Raw genomic sequence first — 23,664 nt, 5'->3', positions numbered from 1 at the left:
CCTGAGACCTTAATTCCATTCAGAACTTGTGGTTAATTCTCAAGAGGCGGGTGAAAAACAAAACAAAAACAAAAAAACACAAATTCTGGCAAACGCCAAACATTGTTTATGCAAGAATGGGCTGCCATCAGTCAGGATGTGGCCCAGAAGTTGACTGACAGCATGCCACGATGAATTGCAGAGGTCTTGAAAAAGAAGGATCAACACTGCAAATATTGACTCTTTTCATAAACCTAATGCAATTGTCAATAAAAGCCTTTGACACGTTTGAAATGCGTGTAATTATACTTCAGTATACCATAGCAATATCTGAAAAAAAGATATAAAAACACTGAAGCAGCAGACTTCGTGAAAATTAATAATTGTGTCATTCGCAAAACTTTTGGGCACGGCTGTATTTACTACTGTTGTTCACCATTTTAAAACATTACCATGCTTTGCCAGGGTTAGTTCTTATGTTTGCCCAACTATGTGTTTTCTGTGTGTTCTCTGTGCATAATGTATATACCAGAGCTGCTTTATGGGTGACCCTCATCTCCCCAACATCTACGATTTTAGAGAACTACATCCAAAATAAAACCTCCTTCCTAGCTAAAACACAAAAATCGATCTGCCCACACATCACAAACAATAATTGGTTAAATAACACGTACCTTATGGTATTATCCGAAGAGCCACTGACCACCAGTCTGTCCCGATACTGTAGACAGGCAATGCCACGCTTGTGACCATTTAATGTACGCACAAATTCACATGTACTCGTGTTCCATACCTGGAGACAAAGAAACAGGGATAAAAAACAAATTTTATATACACAAAAATAAAGTTACAAATGCTAGTATTTTTAAGTCTAAACCTACTCAAAAAAGCATCAGTAGACACCGGTGGGTTGAATAACCTGTCAGTCTCTCATACATTCTCATATACCGTAAGTCTAGCAGGGATGTCACTGCATCACCACCAGAGTTCTTGGCTGTGTGTATCTACCACTCTTCCTTGCTGTGGCTTTTCATGTTTGTGGAGTCACTCTTTACTGTCAAAGGAATAAAAGGAGATTTTTCTGCTAGAGCAGGGTGCTCAACCTGTGACCTAAAAACAGGGAATTCCATGCCCATGCTCTAGGAAGGTGGGTTGGCAAGCCCAGATTGTGATCAACGGGTTGCCAAACTTGCCATCCCAGAGCATCAGAGTGCATGGAGCCGGAGCTGGCACTGAAGGAAGCAGGCGGCCAAGGAGGGAGCAGGAGCCGCATAAGCCGATGCTTTCTCTGTAGCGCCAACTTCTGTCCCAGGTGGAGTGAGACCAAATGCACTTCACTAGGGACCTTTTTAGCAGCCTGTGTAGTATTAAACATCATATACACTGCATAAGGAAATTATACCGGAATGCTGCACTTCTAAAAATCTTTTTATTCAAGCTTCATATGACAAGTGGTTGACAGATGGAGCAGGGGACAAAGAGGTAGACACGTTTCATGCAAACGTTATCGCTTACTCATTATCATATACACTGCACTTTTGCAGTGGGTATATAAACACTTATAAAAGGGTCATTATGCTGTTCTCACACTGATCCGCAGGTGCAGCTTTCCTGCAAGTTAGCTGCACTGAGCCATGGACTGCTATTATATCCTGTGGGTTTGGTGCTCTTTTTGAAAGTGCACTCCAACTCCTGAATGGCTCAGTGCAGCTAACCAAAGGGAGAGTAAACCACAGCGCATCTGTGTGAAAATAGTCATATAGGAGGTTCAGGACAGTAAGGGCTCATTTACATTTGAGGTTGTATGGGGCGCGGGTGGGCATAAAACCCCATAGTTCATTGTGGCCCGTGACAAGTTACCAAATCACTTAAGTGCCTCTGGCCCTTCAAAAGGTTGAGCACCCCTTTGCTAGTCTCTAAGAGACTAGGCTTTAACACAGATTAACTCTCCTTTGAAACATCTACTGGGTGCTGCTAATACTGAATCATGCACTCAAAGGAAACCCTCATGGAGGAAACATGCAAAATGGCATTGCTTCTCCCATATATGTTAGCTACCTAGTTGGCATGATTATCCCCTCATTTCATCTTTTTTCGAAGAGAGGTCCAAAACAAGCATACGGCCCCGTGAAGAGAAGATACACTTGATCAACTTACATTTTCTTTGTCAAGGTCTTTGAAAGTATCAGCAACAGAGTCAAATAACCCATTTCAGAAAGAAAAGAGCAAAGACAGTCTATGCATTTCTCTCATATTTATTAAGGGCCCCCTAAACTGAAATAAATAAATGGCTGTGGTTGCAAAATTGAAGATCCCATACTTACCTTTCCTCTAACTTCCATTACCGCAGGGGGTGATGGTACCATCATTCTAACAAGCTCAGGGAGAATGCGGAGTACCCTAAATCTCAAGAGATGGTGCTCTTGCATAGTGTACCTTCTTGTAGGATGTGGGCTATTCAACTTTCCCCAGAAGATTGACAGAAAGATGGAGACATCACCCTTGCACTGGATCTCGTCAGAGATCATGTAAAAGGCAAGTATATTAACTTTTTCGTCCACCATGTTTTTTTTAGTGCAGAATTTTAGAAAGGGGAGAAATACCTAATTGGACCTTGTTATTTAATCAAGGCGAGTCTCCCAAGCAGTGACAAAGCCAAAAAAAAAAAAAAAAAAAAACACCAGACTTTCAACATTACCACAGCATTTTGGTTTATATTTCATGCTTAAATTAAATAATCAACTCATATTTATGTCCCCATAGGTATTCTGTGTGGGGACTTATAAATAGAACTAGTCATAGCAGTTCCTGTCACAAAGACCTTTATAATTCTGTCTACACCCCACTAACAAGTGCACACATTTTTTACGCAAACTGTTAAACAGGGTCAATTTGGTTGTTTTGCAGGCTGGCTGGCAAGTGTGCTGGGACATCTTTTGTTTGTTTGCAATGTACATTCCCTCTCCATGTGCACCTTGCTGCAAAGGCTAGTTATAGGTTGGGGTGGTTACCATTTTTTTTTGGACAGTTGGATGAATTGGGTGCAAGGGCGTATTGGATACCTTCACTGCGATTGTGCAATTGCTGGGCGTCATGTGCGCCCTTGTGCCTTTAAGGAGGGGTGGGCTTCCTCCAGGCACACCTGCCCTTAACTTATCCATTGACATACAGTATGTGCTTCTACTATGGAGGCTCTGGAAATTTTTACTTTAGGACCACAGTATATACACAGAGGTCCCTTGACATGGGCACCTTGGCTTACGTGTGTGTGCAAACAAAACCCTCTATTTTTAACACAAACTGTTAGACAGCACCTTCCTGAAAAGGCTAGTTATAGGTTAGGGTGGTTGCCATTTTTTATACACATACATGAAGGGCCAAAAAAAAACAAAAAAACAAAAAAACAAAAAAACAAACAAAAAAAAAACCTTCTAGCATTTTTGGTTTCTAAAGGAATGAGAAGACAGGGAGGAAAACACAAAGATGAGGAAACATACAACCTGCTTGCAAAACAAAACATTTGTAAAGGAAAAACTTTCAGGAAATATCACCCACCTTAATAGTTCTGTCACCGGAGGCAGAAACAATGTACTTGTCATCAAAGTCCACCACATTCACTGCGGCTCTATGGCCCACAAGAACCCTTCTTAAAGTGATATCTGTTGCAGAGGCCATGTCCCATACTGCAATGGAGCGATCTTTGGAGCAGGTGACCATCATACCGTTATTAAACCGCAAATGCAGCACAGCCTCGCAGTGGTGAATTAATGTATTCAGCATCTCTCCTGTGTTTACATCCCAAACCCTGCAATGGAAAGAAACATGAAGGGTCAGAGATGCAATGCAAAAATCAGACAGACATACTCCTACTGCACACTTGAAATAAAACCTTCCATTTTCTGCCAGCTGTTATCTGATTCTATTCATTTTATATCATAGCATAATTAAAACCCCTGTTAGATTTTATTTATTTGGTGTCTGTTGGGGATATTTTCCTTCACTTCCTGTTACAAGAGCTGAGAAGAAAACACTTCAAAGTGAAGGGAAGTCTGTTCTTTACTCCAGGACAAGTGTTCTTAATGAAAGATTTTCTTGTACCTCAATTTTCACCTAGACAAATAATGAGGACAAATTTCACCAACAGGAACACTAAGGGCAGTAAAAACATGGCAGACTATCTCGTCCCCACTCCCAAACTAGAAAAAAAAATATGGCTATAAATACACTTTATACTACTGCTCATCATTTCATGAAATTAGTGATTCATAGCACTACTACAGTGAAATATAAGAATTCAGGTGCTACAGTCCCACATAAGGAAACCTACCTATAAATGCCAAAATATAAATCAGTAAACATGGGACTAGCAAACAATATATAAAAATGTACGTTTAATGCAACCCAGCATAAAAACAAAATTGTACAAGACTTGTCATAAATCAATAAAATCAAGGAAACAAAGTAAATAGGGCCAAAGTGGTTATGCATACATTTGAGTGAATAGGTTACCCTCAATACCAAACAGGGTGGTACAATATCTCAAATAAATGTTTCAGAACGAAACCCCTTCTTCAGCAGAGACCTCTTTCCTGAGGAAAGGCCTTTTCCCCCCAAAACATTTACCAAAACTCCTCTACCTAGAATTAAATTGCCATATTGAGGGAAATCTGTTCACTTATTTTACAACATAGATATTTGATATACCCCACTGGCACTATTTACTGAATGTTTCCCTGATTTATGGCATATTTTGTACAACTTTGCTCCATTGCTGGGTTGCATGAAATGCACATTTTCATATTTTGCGTGCTAGTCCTGTGCTTCTCGATCTTTACATTCTTCTCAGATACACAATATCGTTAAAGGTTTGTGGACACCTGATCATCACACCTGCACTAAACTGGCATGTGAACAACCCTCTAAATGTTTGAGTTTAGGTGTTTCCAGTAAAGGGTACTAATAATGCTACAGTATACAAAGTCATTTTAGACAACTGCAGAATTTCAACCTTGTGGAAACCTTGTAGTCTGAGGAGGGCTCTTTTTTTGTTCATAATGAGGACTGTTCCCCTGTGCATAAAGTCAGGTCCTTAAGGATATGATTTGAGTTTGGTGTGGAGAAACGCAAGTGGCCGTAAGCAGCCCTGGCCTCAACTCTACTGAACACCTTTGGGATGAATGGAATGAAGATTGTGAGTCAGATTTTCTCAATTAACATCAGTACCTGACCTTTCAAATAGCTGAATGGAATTCCCACAGGCACACTCCAAAAGTCTTTCCAGAAGAGTGAAGGCTGTTTGGGCCACAAAGAAGAGCTCCACATTAGGCCTGGTGCACATTAGTGCAACTGCAATTTCTTCTGATTTCCAATATCATTATGTAGTGCAAGTGCAGTACGACTTGGCACATTTTTTTGACACAATTTTCATACTGTGATTTCTGGAGGAGGAAGCAGGGAATAGTTGGGGGGAGGTGGACGCACTGCAAACGCATCAAAAACACATGTAGCAGCCTTTCCGTTGAAGTCTATGGGGCACAAAATCACATTGCATTTAACCAAATTAGCACAGGGCTCGTCCCCAAAATAACAAAGTTGTGATTCTGTGTGATTTAAGTCACAAAAGGCCATAAAGTGACTGTACACCCTGTACAACTACTTTTACCTACAGGTAAGCCTATATTAATAATAGTTGACTTCCTCTTTAATGCCCCTAGTATTAGAATGGCATGTCCAACAAGCCCATATAAGTGTGATGGTGAGGTGTCCACAAACTTTTTGCTATATCGTTTCTACTAAACCAGGAGACAGCAGCACAAAGGACACATCATGCTGATAGCAAGGAACATCCCTTGTGCTGTTTTTTTTTTTTTAAATGTACATTTAAAATGAAACATAGGCATTAAACAGCACAGTCCTAATAGCAATGCAGTATATGGATAGCTAAATACAATAATAAGCACATTTAGCTCTAACTATTACAATAGAGGAGGGCAACAAAGCAAGCCAATTTCAAAAACAGCCTGAAAAACGTGTCTACCTCTGTCCCTACAGCCGTGGCCAAAAGTTTTGAGAATGACTCAAATTTTAGTTTCCACAAAGTCCGCTGCTTCAGTGTTTTTAGATCTTTTTGTCAGATGTTAATATGGTATACTGAAGTAGAATCACAAGCATTTCATGAGTGCCAAAAAGGCTTTTACTGACAATTACATTAAGTTTATGCAAAGAGTCAATATTTGCAGTGTTGACCCTTCCTTTTCAAGACCTCTGCAATTTGCCCTGGCATGCTGTCAATCAACTTCTGGGCCACATCCTGACAGATTGCAGCCCATTCTTGCATAATCGATGCTTGGAGTTTGCAAGAATTTGTGGGGTTTTTTTTGTTCACCCGCCTTTTGAAGATTGACCACAAGTTCTCAATGGGATTAAAGTCTGGGGAATTTCCTGGCAATGAACCCAAAATTTTGATGTTTTGTATCCCAAGCCACTTAGTTATCACTTTTGCCTTATGGCAAAAGGTGCTCCATCATGCTGGAAAAGGCATTGTTTGTCACCAAACTGTTCTTGGTTGGTTGGGAGAAGTCGTTCTCGGAGGATGCTTTTGTACCATTCATGGCTGTGTTCTTAGGCAAAACTGGGAGTCAGCCCACTCCCTTGGCTGAGAAGCAACCCCACACACAAATGGTCTCAGGATGCTTTACTGTTGGCATGATACAGAACTGATGGTAGCACTCACCTTTTCTTCTCCGGACAATGTTTTTTTCAGATGCCCCAAACAATGGGAAAGGGGCAGTCCAATCCTTGTACCTTTTGCAGAATATCAATCTTTCCCTGATTTTCCTGGAGAGAAGTGACTTCTTTGCTGCCGTTCTTGACACCAGGCCATCCTCAAAGTCTTTTCCTCACTTTGCCTGCCTGCTGCCATTCCTGATCAAGCTCTGTACTGGTGGTGCCGCGATTCCACAGCTGAATCAAGTGTAGGAGATGGTCCAGCGCTTGCTGGACTTTCTTGGGTGCCCTGAAGCCTTCTTCACAAATGCATTTGAAATGTTTTTTTTTTATGGCATTAAGTTTGTTTTCATGGCAAAGAGGGACTTTATAATGAATTGCGATTCATCTGATCACTCTTCATAAGATTCTGGACCGAGGCAGCAGAGACTTTGTGAAAATTAATATTTCTGTCATTCTCAAAACTTTTGGCCATGGCTGTACACCAATTAATGCTGACAGCACAGCCTACACAGAGCACAACAAGGCAGCTTCTATTGCTTTATGGGAGTCTGGTTCAGACCTCCAAAACAATGCTAAAGAGGAATAGTCCTATTTTCCTTTTTTTTTTGTCTAAAACTTGCCTGATTGTTGGTTACATAAAGAGTGAAGGCTTTATGACTGAAACAGCTGTTGGGTTTCTACATTTGCTCTAAGGTTTGTTATATGGCTAGTTTAAATGCACAAATAGCGCTTAGTGGATTTATTCTTTAAATATTTTATGCCATGAAGTGTAGCAGAAGACAGCCCAAATGTATAGTTAATCCATTTATCTAAGGCCTGGAATAATCCACTCTTACTCTGACACACAAGTCTATATGAAAATTGGCTTTGTATCCTTCTGAAATGCGGCAGACATAATGTATTATGAGACAAGTGTATGGGTTTGTGGACGGTTTTTAAAATATGAAGAAAAACAGATTACTCACTGTAACTTATTGCTTTTGTGTCACTTATTTGAAATTTACTAGAAATCCACATTTTAAATTCAAAGAGCAGGCGGATTATTACAGGGAAATGTCTAAAGCTTAGTCTGCTGACTAGTCATTTTTTCAGCAATCACACATCAGAAAAGCATTTCATCAAGAATAATGCCAATGTATTACATTACAGCTTTCCCAGAATAAAGCACGCTGCATAATAACAACCAATTAGTTTCAAATCCCATTTAAAGGTAAACTCTAGACAAATGTGAACACTTTGCCTGTTTATCTGCTGTCTCCAGTTTCATACAAGCTTTCATCTAATGTACCTGGTTGCCATATTTGCCTGGGTCCTTATTTTCCAAATGGCCATATCTAATATCTGGCCATCCCAACGAAACTGTACTGTTAGACCCCTTTCGCTCGGATGATCTCCGCTGAGCCGGCGACTGACAGGTCTGTCTCTACTTAGGGAGGGACCTATCAGAGCCCCGCTGATTTCTATGGGGAGATCGGCCAGATGGATGGCGAACATATTGCCATGTGTGTTTTGAGCGGATATGATCTGATCAGATGGCAAACGGGTGTCAGCGGACACATCTCCGCTGACATCCGCCTGCCCATAGGAGTCAATGGGTGGCCCACTCAGATCTGCCTGAAAAATGGACAGGCGAATCCGAGCGGGCTTATCGCGTGAAAGGGGCCTTCCTTGTGTAGATTGGGACACAGACACACCTTTCGTGGTTCTCCTTTCTCCCTAACATTTGGCTTGCGACAGGGATCACTTACTCCCATTCTACTCATTCCCTTACATTTCATATTGCACAGCATACTCTGGAAAATGAATTATTAGATTTGGTTCTAAAGCTCAATTGAAGCCTTTTTATCACGGGTATAGTCCTGTACCTTGGCATATTATTGCTTGTGACTGACTTTTGCCTGTAAGTGCCTTGGAACATGGAGGTAAGACCAGGCATTTTGTTAGTACAGCATCTATTTGACTTCATATATATACAGATGGGCTTTAAATTACATTTTTGAACAATAGTAAACTGACCATTTCTGCATGACAATTTCCATATTCTAATGACAATCTACTATACAAACCACCTGGCCTTCATGTTCTAGTTAATGGCCTTTCTTTACCTTATTCTCAGTACATCCAAGACTGGACCTATAAGGCCCCTTTCACATTGAGCCGCTTCTGAACTGCCAGTAAAACACTTGAGCACTTTTGAAGAGCTTTCCATTAATTTCAATGGAGAGGGGCATTTTTTCACCGCCCTGCCAGCCCACTGCTCCAGTGTGAAGCATTCATTGATTTTAATGGAAATAGTTTTTCGTGAGCTTTTCAGGCGCTTTTTTTAGCGTGAAAGCGCCTGAAAAGCATCTCAGTGTGAAAGAGGTCTTAGTAACTCTACCCTTCATTAACACCTGTACATTCAAGCACTCTGTTACAATGATCAGTTATTCCCTCAATTTTACGACACCAAAAATCACACGTGTTATTTTTAGCATACTTTACAATAAGGTTATTTTTTTATCTATTGGCACATGTGAACACTTCAAAGACTTTCCAAAGTTATATTTAAAGAATACTTTAAAGACAGTAATAAAGTCTGATACGCAGTGTTCTAGAAACAACAAATATATATGTATACCAACATTTGACAGTAGAATAAAGGTCAAAGAAAGAAATAAAACCAATTCATCTTTTCAGCGTGGTCTTTTTTGAACTATAAAATGAGTTGGACAATTTGTACACATTTGGCCTTCTGCAGTTTAAAAACATCTCCAAGACACAAATAAGCAATGTGACAAAAAAGGATGTGTTTACAGAAATAAAAGCTCTATAGCTGGGATTAAAAGCTTTTAGTAAAAAAGAATATGAGTCTTACATCTGGGGGGTGATGCCCAATATCCAGGCACCTACATTTTCTGATTGGTACCCATTTTTGTGACTCAAGAGAATTAGGTTCTTGTGACCTTATGTCAAGGAACTTAGCTTAAACAGATCTTATTGGGTCAAAATATATCACATTCATTGGCCATTAGAGCATAATCATTACCCAACATCACTGCTGAGGTACCATTTGTACCATTGCTGACAGCTGAAGTGAAAACAAAACTGTTGCTGTAGGTATCAGCGAGTACTGAAAAAGTATCGGTACTTGCAGTAAAAGAAATGGTATTGGTGAATTCCTACTATATATGCCAAACCTACTTTTTGCCCCAGACCAGGCATTACTCTAGCAGTGTACAAGGGCAGTTTGATTGCATCTGCACTCCGTTTTAGTGAGAGTGCTGCATGGGAGGTGGTTGACACTTCTTTATGGCCTTTGGTTTAGTAGGCTTTCAGTGCACTCTGACTGGCATATTCCTTCTTACAGGAATTAACTAACCTTCATAATGTACAGTGTGATTTTCCTTCAACCTGCTGTGAATGGAAATCAACTCAAATGGAACTACCTACAGATTACCAATAAAAGTGATAAAATGAAGACTTGGAAGGTTTTAGAGACAGTTAGGCAAGTAGACAAGCCATATGGTCCAAAATACATAATAGTCATCTACTGAAAATTATTTCTAGTCATGTGGCTCTTGTTGCTGAAATGTACCAAAGTGTTAAGGGAGGCTTACATGGTCCAGTTTAGGCAGCTCACCACCAATATAAAGGATTAATATAGCTCTTCATAGAGCTGCAGCAGACACAAACATTAGCACACTGCACATATATTAGCACAAAGAAAACATTAAAAGTCCATACCCACTACAATAATATACATTTTAAACGCACTTTACTGTAATGCATGTGAAAGCAAGGCACATGCGCTGAATGGCATCCTAACACACTGTACAGTGCCTGCAAATGAAAAGTAGCATATACACCATGTGTTGTGTTCCAGTGTGTAAAGGGAAAAAAAAGTGCATATATATTGGTTGGTCTGTTAAAGGGTATTTGCATGATAATGATAAATGTTTTTATAAGTGCTGAGAATCAAATAAATGTTAACAGTCCAAAAGTGTGATATAAATTGCAAATAAAAACTTTTAAAGTAACTATCAAAATATTAGCAAAAAGTCCATCCACCAAGGTTAATGAAATCTGCAGGCCCCCTGGAGTCACCCACAGCAGTGTGAATAATGGTGTGCAAAAACACACCAAGCAATCTCCTGCCCTGCACCACAAATGAGACTCTTACCACATACTATGGATCTCCAGTAACAGAGATCATTATACCATGCGACAGGACAAACGCCTCTAGGTACTCTGTGATGGTCCTCATCCGACAACCAAACTGACCAGATCCAAGGTAAAAGACCCTGGCAGGCCATTTACATTAACCACACTGGATTAAGAAAACAGAGGCCGCACATAGTGTGAAAACTGCCAAGCATATAAAAGCAAAACGCAGGCACAAAGCCATAGTTGCCATCGCCGGCAAGCCTCCTCAGTGGGTGTGATGACATCACAAGTTCATGTCCCTCTCAGCGCATTTTGTGTCAGAGGGCATCATCAGAGGAACAGGAGCATTCCACCTGACGTGACAGGCGTCTGTTACCGTGGAGCTGCCCAGTTTGATTGTTGGATGAAGACCATCGCAGGGTAACTAGAGGCATTTGTCATGTCACATGCTAAGGCTATTGCCGAAACGCATCAGCATTACTGTTTTATTGTCACTCTGATGTACCAATAAACGACAAAGGATTACAGTTTTGCCGGCTCTTCTTACTACTGTCACATGCTACAATGATCTCCGTTACTAGAGATCCATAGTATCTGGTAAGAGGCTCATTTGTGGTGGAGGGCACAAGATTTCTTGGAGTGTTTTCTCACACACACCATTATTCACGCTGCTGTGGGTGACTCCCACATCTGTTTGATAAGTGCAAAATGTATCTGTTGATTTTGCCAGAAATCTTGTGAACTTACCTTGTGCGCTTATAACTTCCTGCCCTTTATGTTTTGGTAAATGTCTTCTACTATCCATATGTACACCCTGCTCTGCCTGATTATCTGATACTGCTCTTTATGTTTTGGCAATGTCTTCTGCTGCCATATCTTTAAACTTATATATTTAATGCTAGCTCTATAACAAATGCACTGCATTAGCAACATAACTGATGATTGAGTCTCAACTTCATTTGGCTTGAGTGATCAAGAGACTCAATTACCTTTTACGACCCTAGCCCTGTGTCTGTGACTGATAAAAGAAACAGGAAGGAGGCGCCTCTAAGTGTAGTATTAAAACAATATTTATATCACAAGATTAAAAACACTTACAAGATATAAGTGGGAGTAATGCTCGTCATAAGTATATAGTCCTGGACCACCAGCAGGAGGTGGGAGAAAGGGGTCAGGACCGTCTCCGTGGAATGAAAGGCTACACTCTCAGAGCTCAAAGCTCCAATTTACCTCCATGTGTCTGTGGCTGGTCTGGTACAGTATTGTCCATCTCTCCTGCCATATTAATGTGTCTCAAATCAGACCCTATTTTGATCAATTGAGAAATGCTTGCCTACTCAATCTCCCTATAAATTTAAAGCGGCTTATGAGGAGGGGCAGACAAGGGCAAGGCACAGAAGTCTGTCACGATTGTTGCACAGTTTCATCACCGCAGTTTACCTAAAGAAGGATAACCAACGCTGTATGAAGATTACCACTCTGTAAAGACAGCAAGCAAACCAGCATTTGACATTTAATTTGAAGTCAGATTCCCACTCTCTATCCACTAACATGCTCCTTCTTCTCTTTCTTCTCACATCTGTGTCTTCTATCCTCAAATTATTCTTACTCTACTCCTCCTCTCCATCAAACAGCATAGACATATTGCTCTCACTCCTACCCTCTCTCTCCTACTGCACCCATCACCTTCCGCAATTGCTGAACCCACCTGCTGATCTAAACACCAGGGCAGTTAGACATGCACTCATACACATCTCACTCCCATCTTACCTTCTTCACCCTCCTTCTCCTAGTCTCAGGGGACATTTCTCCAAATCCTGGTCCTCCAACTGCAAACCACATATGCGGCATTCCTCCTCCTCAAGCAAACAAAACCCGGCTTCAAGATTTTGACAAACCGTCCTCTCTGCTCCTCTCAAGACCTCCTACTCTCAAGCTCCCTGGTTACCTCCTCCCATGCTCATCTCCTGGATTTCTCCAGAGCCTCTCCTATCCTCTGGAACTCTCTACTTCAACCTGTCTGGCTATCTCCTACTCTAGCTTCCTTCAGGAATTCCCTGAAAATGCATCTCTTCAAGGAAGCCCATCATACCTCCAGCTAATCTTTTACCACTTCCATCAGCTCAATCCCCACAGTTACTACCTTTTGTACCACCTACCTCACCCTATTACATTGTAAACTCTTCTGAGCAGGGTCCTCTTAATCCTCTTGTATTGTAACATATGGTCTCCCTTTTATATTGTAAAGTAAACTTTTGGTGCTATAAAAATCCTGTATAATAATAATGAGGAGGGGGTGTGGTCTGAGCATGGTCGGGTGAGAACACACAAGCTCCCAGCCCTCCTCCAGCCCTAGATTGAATGTAGCTCCAAGGGAGACAGTGGCATGCACTCGAGCAAACAGCAAGAGTCCAGAACCTCCTGCAAAGCAGCTAACATCAGCGGAAATCAACAAGAGATACAGCAGTATTTCCCAGTTACACGGGACGAGGACGGCGAACGTATGGGATCAGGATGTCAGGACCTTACCTGTGCAGGCGGCACAGGTCCCAGTAGCCGCTGTGGTGAACAAAGATATTTTCCAGGATACCCCGCGGACCCCAGTGCTGGAGGGCTAGGCACTTTGGTGGGGTGGCAGGACAGATGAGGAAGATTTGAAATCATTAATACAAGTGCTTCCAATGAGGGCTAACATAAAACACTGATCAATAGAGTGGAAGACTCTCACCGTAAGGAACTGCAGCTTGTGCAGACATCGACGGAGCTTCTTACAGTTAATGAGACTGCAACGAATAGGCTGCAGCAACGGGTATCGGAATTGGAGAGAGTTGGGGTCTCACAGACAGACACTGCAGCGGCAATACAAGTGCAGATGGAGGGGCTGAAAGATCGGAGTCGCCGGAACCACTTTTCCCAGAAGCTACAGATTGGGAGAGCCTCTGGAATACGGTAATGTTGATTTTTCAAAAAATATTAATTCAAAATGTACCCACTAATATGGAGCTGTACAGATCCCTGGATCCAAGCCACCACCCGTGATGTGATTTTCCGCCTGCATTACTATTCTCATAGAGAGGCTATACTTCAAAATGCTTGGGAAGCAGGCACAATAGATTTTGAAGATGCACAATTAATTACCTGATCTGTCAAGAGCCACATTGCAACACAGAGTAATGTTCCGTCAAGTTTTGGATCGGGTGCAACAGCTGGGCTATACCTATCGCTGGAGGTTTCCAGTCTCTGTCCTAGTGTGTAAGGACTCTTCTGTATTTTTTCTACAAACACACAGGCTGACTTTACCAGACTTATTTTCTTTTCTTGATATTGAGCCTCTTAAGGTCCCGAATTGGCTTCAGCTACTTTCACAGCCACCAAGTCACATAAGTGCAACAACTCAACAGACAGTCCTAATTACACAGCAATCAGAGGCCCGCTAAAAGACTGGAGCGTTTACAGAAGATAGATTATAAGAGTTATAGCGGGTCTATGAGTATTAATTGGATGAAGTCTTTTGATTCTATATATGAGATTTAAACTGATAAGAGAATTAAAATGTATAAAAAAAAGACTAGCTTGGGAACTTTGGAAAATAAAAAGGTAGGGGATATAGTCCCCTGGTCTGTATAAATAGATATTTGGGTCCTATGGGGCTTTTCTTAATTTAGGTAGAGATGGATGAATTGTTTACTCGCCATACTTTGAGAAATTTTGAACTATTGTTTTGTTTTCTTTACTAAGCCTAAGCTTAACTGTTTATTTAGTTTGCATCCTAAAATAAGAAGAGGCAATTTGGGTTGGGTCCTTTTTTTTTGTTTGTCCTGTCATTGTCTTGTTTTATGTTAGTTGGTTGGGTTGGTCGAAATGGAAGGGAAGAGTAGATAGCTTACCACTATAAGAGGTGTTCCCCAGGCGATGGGATATTTGAGTTTTTTGGATAAGGTTGGGTTTTTAAGTTCATGACCAAGGGGAGATTAATATTTTGAGAGATAGGTGGTTTATTATGCGTATGAACTAAATGAACTTTTGAAATGTATTTATTAACCTGTTGTTGGGGCATGGTTACTATGTTATTTTGATGATGTTTGGAAGATGTCTTGAGATTCTATTTCTGAAATAAAATAAAAATTAAAAAAAAAAAAATAATGAGGAGATTAGAATGGGTGTAGGAGATGAGGAGAGGTCTGTGCTCTTTGTAAATCGATCAGAAATTAAGTAGGCAGGGCTGATTAAAATTCAGAGCTGTGCTGTCAAAGAGGAAAGTAGGGGTACACTATATTTCTAGCACATCAGCAGTTTTTTTCCTGTCTTGAAATACACTCTAAAAATAGAGCTATTCTCCATTTAATCAGTGACCATTAAAATTCGTGTTGCTGTCCCTTTAAAATATCTGTAAAAGAACTGGAAGACAAAATGCCGTCTCCATACGTTTATTGCTGCCATTACCATTAAAAGTCTCATGCTGCATCTTCAGTAAACCAACAGCTAGAAACTACAGGGAAACTCACAATGCCTCTTCCACCTTACTGCTTTTTATTACATAGGCTCTTATCTCCTTAAACTCATTGAAAAAGGGTAAGGAGAGAATGTAAAAAGACTAATTAATGAAAAAAGACCCCACGCTGCACAGGGTAAGGACACATGACATACACAATTATTCCACCCAAATGGTCATATACAGCAAGGTAATGACCTGTAATTTAATAAGTCATCTGCTAATAACAACTATTACTTTGTGTAAACATAGAACCTTTAAAATAAAAAAAGCTGCATTATTGTTTTTTCCAACAAGAAAAGCTATTATTAAAAAAAAAAGAAAAAATTCAGAACTTTTTTTTTTTTTTTAGAAGAATAAATGTATGAAAGTGTGAATTTCTTATACATAAAGATAATCTATACAGATTATTGGCAATCTACAAATTATTTTAGTAAGCTTCAGAATTTTTTTTTTAATTACCTAAACCCACTTCTTATAGTATAATGCATTTTTTTTTCTTTTAAAAACAGATTGTACTACAGCCTAGCACTGGCAATTTACTTGGAGACACCATGGCCAGATCAAACCACTCAACAAACATGAATGCTGGTAACAGTATAAAAAGAAAGGGTGAGGAGAAGGGGTGTGAACATCAGATATTATGAAATTAGATGCTGTGGCACACCCTACCTAGATTCCAGTTGATAAATATGAAGTATTAAAAATATTTTTTCATATTTTAGAGCAAATAGGAAAATAAATGCTTAAAATTTAAAATTAGAAATTCTGAACCATTTCATTTCGCTGTGGCGCGTGACTGGTTACCAAATCACTTTATTGGTACCCGCTCTTCAAAAGGTTCAGCACCCCTGGTGTATGACATACAATGTTGAATTTTTGCTTAAACACTTTTACTGCTGTGAGTATAAAACAAAAGGTCAGTTGTAATGCCATACCATTGTTTTTCCACTTTTTGTGTACATTCCAAACACACTTTATCACAAAAAGCACCATCTTCCCACCATTCTGAACCTAGCACCACAATTGGGCTATTGATGGTTGACCCTATATTATCAGACATACCTTACTCTTCTAGGAATACATACCTGACTGTGGAGTCAGAAGAGCCAGTAATGATAACTCGCTCGTCATATTGCAGGCACAGAACAGACCCTGTATGTCCCGTCAGCACTCGTTTACACTCCAAAGTATTTTTATCCCATATCTAGGTAAAGAAAAAGACCATATGCAGGTCAGTAAAAAGACCATCAAGCTAGGCAACATTTATAAACCAAACAACAACAAAAAAGGTATCACCAGAAAACAGCTGTGGGGGATATATGACTAATAGCCGAGCCGTTTTGTTCCGAATTCTGAAATATCCAAAATAATGAAAACCCCTTAAATCTTTCCGAATATTCGTAAATTCGAAAATCCGAAAATTAGAAAATCATAAATAATAACTAATAACTTAACTATTACAAACTATTAAATTATAGGTATTGGAATTGCCTTTCAAATTTGGCTGTTAGTGAACGTAATGAATTTATCCGAAGTTATGAATTATCCAAAATAACGAATGCCGTATCTAAATGAATGGAACGTAACAAATTAATAATAATAAACAATAATGATAATAAAAACTTATTATTATTGTTAATTTGTTCTGTTCCATTTGATTACACGTGGCATTTGTTATTTCGGATAATTTGTAACTTCAGATGAATTCATATTCGTTACGTTTACTAAAAAGACAAATTTGAAAGGAAATTCGAATACCTACAATTTATAATAGTTATTAGCTATTCTTTCAAATTTTCGATTTTTCTTTCTTAATTTCGGATTTTCAAATTGCGATCATAACGAATGACTCAAAAATGAAAAAAACCCTAAAAAAAACGAATGAAATGAAAACTAAAACAAATTTTTCGGCAGTGCACGTGTCTACTGAGCAACACTGCATTGTGATTAAAGGGAAGCTACATAGGTTTTTGGTTTTACATTGTTTTTCACTAGATATAGAAAATCCTTATTTTACAAATAAATATTTACTGTAGGATGTTCATGTGACCTGGGATTCACAGATCGTAATAGGCCTTCTAAAGAATAAGCTGTTTCCTTTCAGACTCTCTGAAAGGGAAGGGGTGGTTCATCAACTGTCTGACTAATTGAGCTTTATGCATAAGCTTGAGCTAATAAAACCTATTAACAAGATTTTTTCAAATCTGCAAAAGCAATTTTTAAACAAAGCAGCAAAGAATAGACAGGTTAACGTGAAAAGGAGACTAGCGTTCCAGCTCGTGGCTGGATGTGTAAACATGAAATAGTTTTACATAATGCAAACATATTTGAAACATTTCTAATAATAAAGAATAATAAATATAAATGCAAAAATGATATACATTCTAAGTAACACACTGTCTCAGAATGGAGCTTCATTTCTTTCACAAGTACATTCTACTACAAAAAATCCTTTTAAGTAATACTTGCGTTATATAGCAGCCAAAAGTTAAACAATTCTTAAAGGACAAATAACATTCATACAAACACGTGCACACTGTAAATTCTCTTAAACTAGGATTTGTACTAAAGCAGGATTACTTTAGGATCCCAAGAGACACCTTACAATACAAAAGTCATGCCAAAGCACTGAACCTCTTACATTTTCAAAGCTACAGAAGCATTCTGTGAATTAGTTAAATGATAGTAATGTGAAATTTTAGAGCACCTGAATTACAGTAAAAAAGTATTTCTAAGCACCAATTAAATCCACACTGGTAATAGAATATAACCCAATTTAATTTCAGAAACACTCTATGAGAAAACTTTATGTGGACATCATGCCTCCAACAGTCATATACAACAAAAGTTTTAGGCAGGTGTAAAAAAAATGCTGTAAATTAAGAATGCTTTCAGAAATAAAAGTTTTAATAGTTTATTTTGATCAATTAATAAATGAGTAAAAAAATAAAAATAAAATAAAAATAAAATAAAAAAAAGCTAAATCAACAGAGAAATCCAAATCAAATTGATGTTTGTCGCGACCACCCTTTGCCTTTACAACATCATTAATTCTTCTAGGTATACTTACACACAGCTTTTGAAAATACTCAGCGGGTAAGTTGTTTTAAAAATTTTGGAGCACTAACCAAAAATCTTCTGTGGATGTAGGGTGCCTCAAATTCTTCAGTCCTTTCATGTAATCCCAGATAGACTCAATGATGTTGAGATCAGGGGTATGTGGGGGCTAAACCATCACTTCCAGGAATCATTGTTATTCTTTACACTGAAGATAGTTCTCAATGACATTGGCTGCATGTCTGAGGTCATTGTCCTTCTGCAGAATAAGTTTGGGGCCAATGACAAGCCTTTCTGATTGTATGGTAAGATGGATAAGTATCTGCTTGTATTTCTCAGCATTGACAACACCAATGATCCTGACCAAATATCCAACTTCATTTGCAGAAATGCAGCCCAAACCTGCAAGGAAAACCTCCACCATGCTTCACTGTTGCCTGCAGACACTCATTGTGCCGCTCTCCAGCCCTTCGTGAACAAACTGTCTCCTGCTACAGCCAAATATTTTAAATTTTAACTCATCAGTCCAGAGCACCCGCTGCCATTTTTCTGCACTCCACTTCCTATGTTTTTGTGCATAGTTGAGTCACCTTGTTTCCACGTTGGAGTCCCACTGGTTTCTGCCAGTTCTGTGCTGAGGACTAAGGATGAGCTCCGGCGTGTTGGCACACCCCACACGCAGAGTCCGCCAGGAAGTGGGCACTGAGCTAATCACAGGCAGTGAGACATTGTCCCGATGCACGGCTGCAGAGATCGGGATATGTCTCACTGCCTATGATTAGAGCAGCGCAGTGCCGACTTCCTGACGGGCTCTGCACGTGGGCTGTGCGAACACACTGGAGCTCATGCTTACTGAGGACTCTGTTGGACATCTTCTAATGTCGAAAGGGAAGTATGATGTGTCTTCCATCTGCTGCATTGTTTCCTTGGCCGACCACTGAGTCCATGGGCCTCAACATTGCCCATTTATTAGTGCTTCTTCAAAAGAGCTTGAAGAGCACATCTTCAAGCCCCAGTCTGCTGTAAAATCTTTCCCGCAGGGAGATCTTGCTGATGCAGTAGAACTACCTACCAGTTTTAAGCCTCCTTTCTGTATCAGTTAATGACTGTGTTTTACTCTACATAATAAATTAATGATAATTAACACCTACTTAGTATAATTGGTTATTTATATACCTTGTGTAAGTGTGCAAGTGTAAGAATTGATGCTGTATTGAAGCCAAAGGGTAGTCAAACCAAATATTGATTGATTCACATCAGGATGGATTTAAGTCAAGTCGATTTAAATCATGATTTTAATCACTAGTAAAAAGACTTGATTTAAATTAACTCGATTCAAATCATAATTTTTAAAGAGCAACGGTCATCTCTGTCCCACAGTGGGGCTCCTCTGATTTGCTGTTGACTCACTGACAGTCCCATTCATTTTAATGGGATGGCTGGTAATGTGGCAGTGACACAACAAGGTGAGGGACGTGGCGGCAGCAGGTGAGTGGATGCCCGCTAACAGGCACTGTCATGATGGATCTGAAATGACAGGTGCTCTTTAAAAGTAAGGACTTTTTCATGCTGGTAGTTAGAATCTTTAATATTTGCAAACAAAATGAAGGTTTCCTATTTAGAATAACAAGCTGTCAGGTTAGTAAAACAGTGTTATCAAAACCGAATCAATCATACATTTTCCAAACTATGGATAAAGCAATATTCCTTAACTTTGGTTTATCTCATGGTTACTGTGAAATTGTGTGAATGCATCAATGCAGTGCATGTTATCTCAGCTTGTAGATCTTGGATTCATTGAATGAGTTTACCAAAAATGTAAATATGCAGAATATACAGCCTCATGCTAGGAATATACAACTTCATGCTACATAACTAAGCTCCATTTCATGTTGAATAAACTAAATTATTAATTTATCTTAAAAGGAAAACTATCTTTAGATAGATTTTTACTCCAAAAGCTGTTTATTAAAATAAATGTAATAAAAAAAAAAAATGATTTAAATAAAATAAAAAACTATCTTATTTATATAAAAAAAACTGTTTTTAATGTTGTCAAAAAAAATCATTGATTTTTATCCACCCTGATTTACATTTGCCTTCTGTTTGAGCACTTTGCATTTTATAGACTGAAAAAAATAAACAATTAAAATATATATTTTTGAAGGCATTCTTACTTTACAGCATTTCTTCACATCTGCCTAAAACTTTTGTACAGTACTGTACATGTGGATATTTAAAAAAATTTAAAAATCACATTGGTGTGTGTGGCTTTTCCTCCTGCACATCAACAGGCCACAAGCATAGCTGTAAAAGCTGTGGTTATGTACATACACAGCATGCCTTCAACTATATTAAACTCTTGCCGCTGATGTATATGCATATATGGATCCATGGATGGCAGAGGTTTGTGCGCTGAGAATGGGTTCGCTGCTCTCAAAGACAGCAATAAGTCTGTAGTAATGATAGGGATCTGGCCAGCCAATCACAGTAGTCACATGATTAGGCAGACCTTCCTGCTCCCTTGGGGTGCAGACCTTCTTGCTCCCTTGGGGTACAGCACCAGGTAAAGGAATGACAGGGCAGGTGGGAAAGGGTTATTGAAACTAAAGCAGGGCAGGCACAGATAACTAAACATACAGTGCAGGGAATTTATTAAAACCTGTGCATGGCAACCAATATGGTTGCTTCTATTTTTTTTTATATCAAAGGTTTTTTATCGCAAAGAAGCATATCCGTAAAAAGTATCACACTTGCCTTCTTAAAAATCAAGTACATAAAAAAAATAACATAACATTAAGAGAACATGTATAGGTGGGTAGTTATATCATGGCATAAACATTATTCATATGCAATACGGCCTCTAGTCAGTGCCCCTTCATCCATGTTTTGCTAGCATTTTCCCTCACATTGTTCAGCATCTCTCACCCATCCAATTCCCTAGGTAACCATTTGCTATTTGAGACTAATTCCAGATGTATCCAGCCACGGGGCCCATAATTTTTCGAATTTTCTCGGACTCGCCCTGTGTTGGTATAGGTATCTTTCTTGTATGAGGATATTCCCCATCTGTTGAATCCATGACCTAACCGTTATGGGATGGAAGTCTGCCACTCCACCAAGTATTGTTTTCCTAGCTTCAAACAAGGCTCTATTCAATGCTGTCCTTATCATTTGCTCTGGAATTCCCCCCTCCAGTACACCTAAAAGGCAACAGAAAGGTTCAAGAGGAACATTGGTTTGGAATACCTGGTTAAGTGTGGCCAGGACCTCCCTCCAGTATCTATGGAGCTTGGGGCAATGCCAGAGGAGATTTATCAAGTCGCCTGGCACTATTCTGTATTTGCCACATAATACGTCAGTTAGCTTACCCATTTTATATAATTTTATGGAGTATAGGGTGCTCTCAGCAATATATACAGTTGGGATACCTTCTGCGATACATTCGGTGAGCATGTGTTAACAGATTGAAGGGCCTTCTCGCACTGATCCCCCGTTATAGGGCCCAAGTCCTACCCCCACTGCGCTGCCACTTTCATGGGGCATCCCTCTAGAAATGTGAAAAGGAGCATAAGATAACATTGGGAGATTATGCCCCCGTGGCGTTTTGGAGTATGTGGAAAATAGAGGTGGGCGATTGTACCCATTCTACTGAGGTGCCTTGAGCTTTAACTGCATGTTGTAGCTGTAGGTAGAACGGCATGCTAGATGGTAGTGCAAACTTAGTTTGCAGATCTGGAAAAGAGAGCAGTCTTCCGTTATGAAAAACATGCATGAAGTGAGTTATGCCTAGGGTATGCCACCTGGGTCCCTGTTGGAGTTTGGCCAGTTCCCCATATGATTTATTCTACCACAGCGGGCTGTAAATCGTGTATCCCTTTACTTGCTGCAATTGCTTGACCTTGTTCCAGACCTTTTGGAGAAGTGTGTATTTGGACATTTGCGTGTTGGGCCGTTAAAACAGCTGTGCTTCCAAGCCCTCTGGTATGGATGCTGCCCCCATGCCCATCATGAGTTTAGCAGACGAACCAGCTGGGTTGGGAGACATGGCTCTTATCAAGTGCTGCAGCTGTGCAGCCAGATAGTATAACCAAGGGTTGGGGAGTACTAAACCGCCCCCATCTCCTGTGGATATTGCAGCTGCTCCAATTTGATCCTGGGGGGACTGGTATGCCAGAGCTGTAGTCTGAACAGAGAGCTTACCACACGGAATATCTTAAGTGGAATAACCACAGGGGTGTTGTGGAGTAAGTACAAAAATTGGGGCAAAAGAATCATCTTGATAAGGTTTTTTTTTTCCCCTGCTAAAGACATTTTGAGTCTGTTCCATATGTTTGTTTTATCCCTGAAATGGGTATTTAGGCTATAGAAGTCAGTAAGTTTGGGGGATATTTGAATGCCCAATTATTTAAATGTAGTCACTATAGGGCTAGGACAGGGATGTACTGTTCCCAGCCCAGGTGCCTTGTCCAGAAGCATCAATGCGGATTTAGACCACTTGATGGTAAGGCCAGAATAGTGGCCAAAATCAGCAATGATGGACATTGTCTTAGATAGTGAGTTGTCCATGTCCTCCAAAAGATGAGCATGTCGTCTGCATAAAGCATGATTTTCTCATGCTTTTCACCAAATTGAAATCCCTTGATTTGTGGGAAATCACGCACCTGGGCAGCAAGAGGTTCAATAGCAAGTGCAAAGAGCAGGGGGCATCCCTGCCTGGTCCCCCTGCCCAGTCCAAAGACAGGGAACATCCTGTCAGACATGCATATGGTGGCCTGTGGAGAACTATACTGCAGCCGTGTCCAAGCTATAAACCTAGGACTAAATCCAAATTTGGACAATACAGCCCATAGATAGCACCACCTGACACTGTCAAATGCCTTATTGGTGTCTAGAGACAACAGTGCCCTGTGGCCAGCATTATCTGCTGGGGTTTGCATGTTCACAAAATCTTCTGAGGTTGGTCGCAATTGATTTGCGTGGCATGAAGCCCATCTGATCCGGGTGAACAATACAGGACAACCCTGTTAAATCATATTGCTAGTACTTTGGCCAGTATTTTTATGTCACTTTGCAACAGGTAGATGGACCTATATAAGCTTGGATCTGCCGACTCTTTTCCTGGTTTAAGCAATAGTATGATATTTGCCCTGGACATGGTTGTGGGCAGCTGTTCCGTTTTAAACAAGAAGCTGAATACTGCCAGTAATTTAGGTAGGATTACTTCCCCATACTGGGTGTAGACTTCCATGGTGATC

The 23,664-nt window shown here is 39.9% G+C and overlaps 1 protein-coding gene across 4 annotated transcripts in view; it reads right to left on the bottom strand.

The window, feature by feature from the left end:
• Positions 1 to 23,664, bottom strand: part of BTRC (beta-transducin repeat containing E3 ubiquitin protein ligase) — a 346,883-nt gene that overhangs the window by 32,521 nt on the left and 290,698 nt on the right. For all 4 annotated transcript variants that reach the window (XM_077455333.1, XM_077455336.1, XM_077455334.1 and 1 more), the window contains 3 exons: positions 16,435 to 16,553; positions 3,535 to 3,784; positions 654 to 772 (listed from right to left, as the gene is read on the bottom strand). In XM_077455333.1, the coding sequence (XP_077311459.1) occupies positions 654 to 772; positions 3,535 to 3,784; positions 16,435 to 16,553 (488 nt within the window). The remainder of the gene's footprint in view (positions 1 to 653; positions 773 to 3,534; positions 3,785 to 16,434; positions 16,554 to 23,664) is intronic.

Source organism: Lithobates pipiens, unplaced genomic scaffold (assembly GCF_037356315.1).
Source record: "Lithobates pipiens isolate NorthernLeopardFrog02 unplaced genomic scaffold, aLitPip1_a1.2 Scaffold_25, whole genome shotgun sequence".
Lineage (NCBI taxonomy): Eukaryota > Metazoa > Chordata > Amphibia > Anura > Ranidae > Lithobates > Lithobates pipiens.
This window is presented reverse-complemented; position numbering and strand designations above follow the sequence as displayed.